The sequence below is a fragment of the Mchenga conophoros genome, linkage group LG6 (genome assembly GCF_057382185.1).
Source record: "Mchenga conophoros isolate Kocher_MC1m ecotype Shallow Benthic linkage group LG6, M_conophoros_male_GT1.1, whole genome shotgun sequence".
Classification (NCBI taxonomy): domain Eukaryota; kingdom Metazoa; phylum Chordata; class Actinopteri; order Cichliformes; family Cichlidae; genus Mchenga; species Mchenga conophoros.
In genome coordinates this window covers 36,122,889-36,133,028 of record NC_140531.1, presented here as the reverse complement: position 1 = coordinate 36,133,028, position 10,140 = coordinate 36,122,889, and the positions used below count along the sequence as shown (strand labels likewise).

At 41.0% G+C, this 10,140-nt stretch overlaps 1 protein-coding gene across 6 annotated transcripts in view; it reads right to left on the bottom strand.

Moving 5' to 3' along the window:
- LOC146573196 (protein Dok-7-like) overlaps window positions 1–10,140 on the bottom strand; it is a 28,240-nt gene that overhangs the window by 3,869 nt on the left and 14,231 nt on the right. For 3 of the 6 annotated variants that reach the window (XM_085277839.1, XM_085277841.1, XM_085277840.1), the window contains exons 9-10: window positions 2,778–2,849; window positions 4–52 (exon numbers count right to left, since the gene is read on the bottom strand). In XM_085277839.1, the coding sequence (XP_085133965.1) occupies window positions 4–52; window positions 2,778–2,849 (121 nt within the window). Of the gene's footprint in view, window positions 1–3; window positions 53–1,530; window positions 1,588–2,777; window positions 2,850–10,140 lie in introns of all 6 variants that reach the window. The other 3 variants (XM_085277842.1, XM_085277844.1, XM_085277845.1) reach the window with 2 other exon arrangements.

The window sequence follows — 10,140 nt, the reverse complement described above, 5'->3', positions numbered from 1 at the left end:
CACCTTGTGAATCTGCAGAAGGTGTCAGGTGCATCAGTGGAGAGCTGTCAGTCTAAAACATACGGGACACAAACAATTATTTTAAAGATTTCCCTTAAAGTGCTTTTGAATTGAATCAAAAACGTCTCAATTTACAGCTCAGTTTTAAAGACAAACATTCGAAGCTGCGTTTTGTCGTCCATTCAGAGTATTAAAGTACCATGCAATTATGCTTATTAATGGCCTTAAAGGGGCCTAGTATGCCCATAATCAGCTCCATACACTGATTCTTGGACTCTGCAAGAGTAGCAACTCTGCTACTGTCTTTTTATGCATCCTCTCAGTTCATTCACTTTGAAATGCGATGTTTCAATGTTTAAGACCCTTTTAAGACCACTCTTTAAAGCCCGTCTTCAAGCTTGGCTGGTGCTTGCAAATAGAAGGTGTGAACAGCAGGTGGGGCTACTGCGCTCACTGTTGTTCGTCTGAGACGTCACTATTAAAGGCGTTCTATAGCCTCAGCATAGACTAGAATTCGTTTGCCTGCCAACTTTTTGTGACCCCCACAGGCTTATCTGCAGGGACACTACATTACAATCCACATACTATGCACACATCTTTTAGACACACTACAAGCAGAATTCGGAACCTGCATCTCTCTGAATCCATGTCCATAACCTTGCCTAAGGGTATCTGCTTTGGTTCATTGGGATAATCGATTGAATATTGATTAGTAAATAATGGAATTTGAAAAAGGGGGGTTTAAAGTTAAAACTTCATTCTACTCCTTTTCGAGCATAAACGTTGTGTAGGTATAGAGATATTAATGAAAACTTGATGTTTTAAGTTTTTCAGTTTGACTAATAACCAAAAAGCAGTTGTATTTTTGTCTTCATTTCAGACAAGTAGTGATTATTTACAGCCCAGATGGAAGAAGTCAGCTCTTAACTTGGTAACTCGTTAAGCCTCTTTTAGCTGCAGCAGCCTGTATCAGATGTTTCCTGTATGATGATGAGCAGGTTAAACAGGACAAAGATTTCTGAGATGTCTTGATTTAAAAACACTCTTCGGGTCATGTCCGAACAGCTCATTAAAATGAAGGTCAGTACCTGCCAGTGCTTGACCATTTGATAACAGTTCCTTTCTTTTGGTTTATTTCTTTTCTTTGGGTTGTTTTCTTGTTGATCACCTTAGCTGCCCACACTTCAGGTCATAAACTACAGCTTTGACACTTTTCTGTTAAATTTCCTCCATAATCCCAGTGTGACCAGCCCCTGAGGTAGCAAGGCAGCCGAAGCCATGATGCCCCTGCCACCATGCTTTACAGTTAGGATTTTGGTGTGTTTTGCCTTTTTCTTTCAAATTAAGTTATTTCAAAAGACATTCAGCAGTCAGTGTTTTGCAGTGTTGAATCAGACTGAAATGTTTATGTAGAGAGCAGTAATTTTGTTTGTAGTGACCTTCCTTTAACACTTTTCCTTTTTCTTATAGTGGACACATACACAGAGACTTTAATGTGAAGAGATTGCTGCGGGCGCTTTGAGCTTTTACCTTTGAGTTCTTTAGTACTGAGCATCGTGCTCTTCGTGTAATGGTGGACAGCCAATCCTATCAAGAGTAGAAACAGCACAAGCATCTAACAGCAGCCTCAAACTTGCAGAGGAGCTCAACACCTTTTTTGCTTGGTTTGAGACCACCCCTCCACGACTCACCCTGCTCCCCACCTCCCCTTCACCCAGCACATCCCCCCTGTACCTCCAGGAACATGAGGTCAGGAGGAGACTGGGGTGAATCCCGGAAGGCCGGACAGCATCCCAGGGACTGTGGTTAAAGCCTGTGCGGACCAACTGGCAGGGATCCTCATCAGGTTATTCAAACTCTCCATGACTCATGCCACCGTTCCCACCTGTCTGAAGGCCTCCGCTATCATTTCTATGCCCAAAAAGACTGATATAGACAGACTCATGGACTACAGACCTATAGCCCTCACATCTGTAGATTACAACATATATATTGTTTGGGACTGCTTTGGTACCTCAGGCCAGTAATTCACATAACAATTAAACCAATTACTGTAACTATGAAAGGTTGAAAAAGAAGAAAATGAATGCTTGTGAATCGCCAACTCAAGGAATCGTGACCTTAACCCAATCGATGCTGTGGCATGATGTGGATAGAGTCGTTCAGGTTAGACATCCAAGATCTATTTATGAGACCAGAGAAATGGTCCAAATACCCGTCTGATCACTGTGCAAGTCTCTAAAGACCTTAAAATACAACTGTCTGAGTGTTATTAGTTTATTTGAATTTTAATGACCACTTTGCTTTTTGGAAAGGTCAAAACAGTCACTGCAGGATGCTTGTTTAAATACATGAACAGAAGACCGAATGTCTGCCATTTCCACTAACAATATTTATTACTTACAGTGTTTGTTTCCGAGCAGAATTTGAATTTTCTATAGTAAATCTAATTCTATAGCATCAAAACAAAACAAAAAAACAATACGCTTGTGTTGGGAGCAACATCTGTGTGAGGTGAACCTCTTTATTTTATCACAGCTGACTAAATGGTAATAGCTCTACTCCCCCTGGCTTTTATACATATTTGGGGTTTGTTTGTTTGTTTGTTTTTTCTAACATTGTGACTGAAGATGCAATCATTAGAGATAATCAGTGCAGAAACCCTTCTAATTCCAAAGGGCAGAGTATTCTTGCAGCTGAAGACCTGCTTTAATCTTACAAAAGTAATTTTATGGCTCCTGCCCTGCACAAGCCAAAATGGGCAGATGCAATCTTACCTGCGTGTAGCTTGTGTTCCTCACTGACCGCCACTGCTCTTGTGTAATGTAGTTGTCTAAACCATGACTGCACTGGGTGGGAGATAAGAGGACATACTGTCAAGGCTCGGTTAATTGCTTTTACTGCAAAATTCAGGAAAAAGGCATGATTTTAAGGTACAGAGAAAGGGGATGCAGAGGAGGGAGGCAAAATAGCTATAGCCAAAGAGGCTTGAAAATAAACTGGTTTGGAGAAAGACTTAGGAAAAGGGGGAACAGAGAACAAGAGGTGAAGAGGAAAAAAAGCTGCAGAGCTGAGAGGTTAGAGCTGACATCTTTAGAGGCAGACTAAAGGATAGCTGGCTCAGACTCCTCTCCTCAGCAGCTAATAACACAGCAGGCTGGAGTTTCACAGATATTATCCATCATACAGTCTGTCTCAACAGACATGATGGTACACGTGAATTTAGTAGGGGTGCAACGATACACAAAATTCACAGTTCGGTTCAATACTTTGGTGTCACGGTTCGATATTTTTTCGATACAAAAAAAATGTTCATGCCTTTTTAATTTGTCATTTATTAAAATTATAAATATATATTTTAACTCAAAAGTACAGTTTTTAAATTTAATGTTGCTGAAACAAAAGTAATTAAAAAAATAAATATATCTCAGGGCTCTCAAAATTTCAAAATCCCTGGTAGCCCTTCGGGCAGGGACTCTTCAGTTTTTGGTAGCCCAAAATAAATGTAAGTAGCCCGAATAAAAAAAGAGAGCAATTTTTTGATTGATGTTTTGTTTCCTTTACAATATTATACATTAAAGTATAATATTGTAAAGGAAACAAAACATTAATCAAAAAATTGTTGAAAAACAAATTACAACATTGTATAAAAATTACAATCATCAACTCAAATACTTGGTTCTAATTGAACAGAAATTTCTATGAACTTGTAAGAACTGTGTAGGACATGAATCAGTCTGTGTCAGATCCTGAATTTGAAATTTCCACTGAAGTCTCGGGTAAGAGACAAGTGGAACCAAGATCTAGGACATTTGCTTTTTGAAGTTTGCAAAGACTGCTAAATTTTGCCAGTGGTAGTTCACTCTTTGCAACATAGTACGCTGTTCTAAACAGATTTTTCAGGTTTATTTTTAGTATGTGATTTGCAATTGGTGTTTGTTCTGGGAAAGATATTGCAGACTGAGCAATAATGCATTTCTTGCATTTCTCATGGGTTCTAATGGGGGCCTTTCTTAAAATGACTGGTCCCAGTAACAAAGGCGCTTGTCGACTCAGAAATCGAGAGAAAACCAACAACACACCCGGCAGAACATTATGTTAAGTTAAGTGTTAAGTGGTCCGCATGTGCGCATTCGCTGTCAAAATAAAAGACGCGCACCAGATAAGAAGTTGCAACGCGTGTTTGCGTCCATATAAAAGGCACTGTTTTTGTCCGCTAGAGTGGGATTTTCACGGCACATTCCGCACCACATCTCTGTGCGTTCATCATTTGTTTGAAGCCAGCTCACCTCCTGCAACCACTTTTCCGAGAATACGTGCTTCTTTTGTGGTTCGGACTCCTTCTGACATTTCTTTGGAGGTGGAGGAACACCAAAGTAATTGCTTAAAGGAGCTTCTTCGACATCTTTAAGAGTTTTAAACAAATGTCTGTCCTCCTCCAGAAAATCTTATGTATGCAAACACGCGTTGCAACTTCATATCTTGTGCGCGTTTTTTTTGGGTTTTTTTGACAGCGAATGCGCACCTGCGGACCACTTATGTGCAGCCCTGGTTGCAGCCACAGAAATTCTTTTGTCCATGAAACCATAAAGCTGCACTTTCTTTTTGCCTTATAGTCTGATTTGTCATAACTTTTCCGTTTTGTGGTAAGCTTTTCTTTGGCTGTCACTTCTTCACCCTGACCTGTCTTATTTGGCTCAGCAGAACTAAAATATATATCCTGCTGCTTTTACACACGCACTCACATAACGGTCAGCGATTCTCTGCGCGATCAACCTCTCATATGTTTAAGCTTGCTGCGGGAGATTTCACTTGTCATGTTTGCATAGTAAGCTAACGATTGATAAGACTATGTCAGAGGAATTGGTGCGCAAATTATCATCACTCACCAATCAGTGCTGTCGCTCTCTATACACAGTGCGCGATTGCAAAGTGAAAGCAAAAAACAAGCGCAAATTCAAACGCGATTTCAATATGTCACATATTGGCAGTGGCTCACCGATGCCAATGACATAATTACCCAGCTACATTTCCGAAAGAATGCAAAAGCATTGACATATATTTTTCCTTCCTACAATAGCCCGACGGGCAGGGCAGAGATAGATCTTTGGTAGCCCGACTGGAAAAATCGCTAGCCCCGGGACGTCGGGCTAGCGATTTTGCCAGCCCTGTATCTGATTGAGGAATCACTCATCTTTGGAAAAGAGAGTTTATTACAGAGAAATGGCTCTTTCCAAAATCTATACTATATGCTAAAGCTATACTATACGCTTCTTCTGGGCTATATTCCAGAGGTGGGACCAAGTCATTGTTTTGCAAGTCTCAAGTCAAGTCTCAAGTAATGTCAGGCAAGTCAGAGTCGAGTCTCAAGTCACTGGTGTAAAAGTCCGAGTCAAGTCACAAGTCTGAAACTTTGAATTTCAAGTCCTTTCGAGTCTTTAAAAAAAAAAAACAACGAAAAAAAGCATGTTGCAGTTATATGCTAAATGTAAATATTAGACCATGTAATTTTAAAATCTGTGTTTTTCTCAACACATGACAAAAGTGAACTTAGAAAATATACACAAATTGTGAAATTGCACCTCTTTAAAATGCAGCTCAATTAAACCTAGCTCCAAGAATAATTTTCACCGACAGTTCTGAGATAAGCTGCATGTTATTCTTGGATGCGGTTGTAGGACCGGCTTTAAAATCGCATGACAAAAATATCATACACATTAAAAAAAACTGTATCACCAACGTAGCCTGGAAAACATTTGCTAGTTAGATGAAGTCAGCTATCTCATCTTAGCATATTTATATGCATATTTATAATCATACGGTTCTTGGAGTGAGTGCATACACTCATGAAGTTTAGTAACTTCAGGTCACTGCAACAAGCCCAGGTACAGTTTACCGACAGATGGGTGCAGGACCTTGAAACGCACCGTGTCGAACGAAAGACCATCGTACGTATCATAAGTTTACCAGTCTCACAAATCGTCGTCATAAATACACATTCGTTAACCGTTTATTAATAGGACCTTTGAGCTCAACGGTAATTAATTAGTAGTGGAAATAATTTCTGGTTCATCACAGAAATGTAGCAGTGACAACAATACTGTATGCTGTAATCGTACTGGGCAATTAGTGATACAAAAAACCTGTTTTATCCTGTGAATAAAAGTATATGTTTTTGTCAATGTACCATAATAACAGAAGCGAAACGCAATATTGTGTCAGGACAATTCACTATTTATGCACAATAAATAAAGGAGCATAGCGCGACCATTTCTGTTCAGCGCCAGACTTGCTTGTAACCTATATCACCAATTATGTTAAGAAAAATGACGTATTAACTACTAAAAAACACTGACCTTCGTGTAAATGCTTGGAGCAGACTAACCTGTGAGCTGGAGGGTTCTGGGATGTTATATTTGGTCTTTGAATGGCTGCAATCCAGGCCATCTGTCGCGTCTTTGTTACTTCGGAAACATGGCTCGAACAATTTCTCTTCAACGACGTAATCCGATAACAACCGATCTCTTTACCCGTCGGCTTCCCGTGGCTGTCATGTGACCGGCTATTGCAGTTAATAATACAACGGCTTCTTGACATTTTTGTGTTTCTTTTTATCGCTGTGTAACTGATTTTAATTGAAAGCCTGCGTGCGCTAGTACCGCTTGCCACGAGTTCCCAGAATCCTTTGCGGTTCTACCCGTGAATGACGTCACATTTTCAATCTCTATATAATATGCATGTTAAATTTTATATTTGGGGTAAAATATCAAGTCTTTTCAAGTAAACCGGTTCAAGTCCAATTCAAGTCCCAAGTCATTGGTGTAAAAGTCCAAGTCAAGTCACAAGTCTTAGAACATTTTTTCAAGTCAAGTCTAAAGTCATAAAATTAATGACTCGAGTCTGACTCGAGTCCAAGTCATGTGACTCGAGTCCACACCTCTGCTATATTCTCAGCAGCATATTGTAGCGGTCAGGGCTGTTCGGGGTTCTGTTTGTACAGTTATGTTTTGTTTATGTTGCCATAGTGACGGGTGACGCCCTCTCGCTGCGACGGTGGTGTTGTTGTTGTTGCTGTGCGGTTGCCGCGCTGAGCAGTTAGCTAGCGGCAGTGTTCTTCTGCAGATGTCAATAAACGGCTGTGCTCCCTGGCTAGCTCACGGGAAGCAAGACCAAACGACACCTCCGTCTCCTCCTTGTCTGAGCTCGCCACATTGGTGTCAGAAGTGGGATGATGGTGGCACCCCATGTTCTGACCCGAGTGACTTTTCCCCCGCCGGTCGTGACCGGCCGGTGCGCCAAAAGAAGGCACCTGGACATTTGCAGGACTTTGTGTGGGGTAATGGGGTCGTCGGGGACGACTGACCCCTTAGGTGGGGGCTATGTAGCGGGTCAGGGCTGTTCGGGGTTCTGTTTGTACAGTTATGTTTTGTTTATGTTGCCATAGTGACGAGTGACGCCCTCTCGCTGCGACGGTGTGTCCTTCCGGGGTCAGAGGGCGCTCTGTGTGTTGTTGTTGCTGTGCGGTTGCTGCGCTGAGCAGTTAGCTAGCGGCAGTGTTCTTCTGCAGATGTCAATAAACAGCTGTGCTCCCTGGCTAGCTCACGGGAAGCAAGACCAAACGATACCTCCGTCTCCTCCTTGTCTGAGCTCGCCACAATATTAAACATATCAGGTCCCCATAAGGAGAATCATGTGCTAACGGCTGTCTAAATGACTCGGGTAAAGTTTGTAGCATGCATGCTTGTTGTTTTTGTCTGCTTCCACTTGTCTTTGCACTAGGATGATGTCGGCGTAAATTTGCAGTCATATTCGTTGTGTTCCCACTAGTGCTGCCAGTGTTAATCTCGTTGAAATGACGTTAACGCCACAACACGGCAAATCTCCGTTAACGAGCTACCCCTGCTTGGGGCTAGACAGCCAACATGTTAACGAGCTAACTGCGCTAACACACTAGTTCCCACCCATGTAATTGAGCATTGCGTGGCACATCCAACATACTGTTTTACTTTAGTCCATGACGCGCTTACCTTCAGGGTCATACGTCACATGAAAACCAAAATAATTCCAAACGCCAGATCTGAATGAGGGTGGGGGAGGTTCAATTTGCCATGTTGCAAGGAGAGCTTAACTTCTGTCTCGCTAGCTTGCCCTGCGCTCTTCCTTCTGACGATGCTGTCTGTGTTGAACGCTCAGTGGATCTGCGCTCGACAGTGCAGCCTAGGCGGAGTAGTCGAACGCAGATTCACTGAGCGCTCAACACAGACAGCATCGTCAGAAGGAAAGTTGATAAAATAAATTACAAATTTTGTATTGTTCGATACATATGCGTACCGAACCGAAAGCACTGTATCAAACGGTTCAATATCGATACGAGTATCGTTGCACCCCTAGAATTTAGGTATTCTAACCATTACCAAACATGAAGGACGCTGAGTTTCTGCTACACTGAACCACCAACTCTTGAGGAATGAAAATAAGGAAAACTCATTTGTGTTTCACACAGTGGGATTCTCCTCTCTGAGGATTTCAGCCAGTTTCATCACTACTTATTAACTTTTTCAGTCCCCTTTGCTCCCTCTCACTCTCTGCAGCATGCACGCTGTATAATGAACACACACACACTCCTACACAACCTGTCAGAAATCACAAGACATGCTGTTTCCTCTCCTGTTCTGATGATAATTTGCCTGTTACAAGGGGGAAGCGCTTTTCACAACCCATCAAAAAATTAATTACACACAATGTGGGAAAGTCTCTTCTGAGAGCATTTGAGGTTTCAGACAAAAGTATGAAAATCAAAAACAACGCCAGCTCGAGACAGGTGTGCGACAGACACCCACACTGATTTTGTTTTCCTATATGGGCGATTGAGTGGCTCAGCGGGTGGAACTGTCACCTCACAGTGAGAAGAACCTGGCTTTGGTTCACACATACTTCTGCCTGTTTCTAAGTCTTCTCACCATGGTTCCTCACCCTGTGGTTTTCAGGCCAAAGGCATCTAAAATCATTTGGACCCTAAACTGCCCATATGGAAGAGACACAGGAAGCATGCTGCAAGTGCAGAAAAGCACCGCACTGTAGAACAGAACGAAGCGAAAAAGAAATCACATTTTAAAACAAATGAAAGGAAAAAAGTTTTGTCCCTAAAGCCCTGTGATACATCGATAAGGGTTTGCAATGCTAGAGCGCCTCAGCTTGAATCACAGAACAGAATATTTTATAGAGAAATTCATTCTTCCTACTTTTCTGCTCCTCTGGCAGATTTTTTCTCCCCTCCACAGTTTTTTCAGCTTCCTAATGATCCTTTAAAGCATTGACTGTACTGTAAATCACAATTACAAAAGCAGCCACCCAAGTTAGTCATTAGTTCCAAAGCAAGTAGTGGTGTCTATGTGAAAAGGCCAGATAATTGCTGCTTGAAGCGCTGCTGCATCAGTTGCAAACACTGCAGGGTTATGTAATACTGTGAAGCAGAGGGCAAACAGAGGAAAAGTGCTTTAGGAAAATAGACCATAGACTTATTAAAATAGACTTAAGTTGAGATCTCTGGTGCTATTAATTTAAAAAGAAAACCCACTAAAAAAGTCACCAAATTACTGTTTAAGGGTATATTTTAGCAGGTGTTGGTGTTCCACTTTCAACTAACTTCCACTGCAAGTTTCTGTTTTAATCCAAGCTCTTAAATATTTTTCCTCTTGATTTTACTAGCAACAGAATTTCTGACATTAAAGAGAAAAAATACTAAATAGATAATTGGAGTATTCGGTCTACATAGAATTATTGATAGGTGGATGTAAATACAATAGTTTAACTTTTTTCTGCAGATGTTGCATATATATCACAGCATTAACAGCTGTGGTTTATTTTTATTTTAATTAAAGAACATAAAATAGAACATTATAGATTTTATTAATAAAACCAGTGTTTTTGAACCTTTGAGGGATGTGATTCAGGCTTATTTGCTGCACTAAGGTGGTTGATTTGTCTGTTTTTTAAGTTACAGACAGATTTGAGTCACCTTTACTTGACGTTGATCCAGGAAGTTTTCTGAGGATTCTTTTACCGTTGAAAGATAAATAAAAATACAAATGAAGCTGAAATTTTTAAAAAAAACCTACATGATGAAATTGTTTATATGTT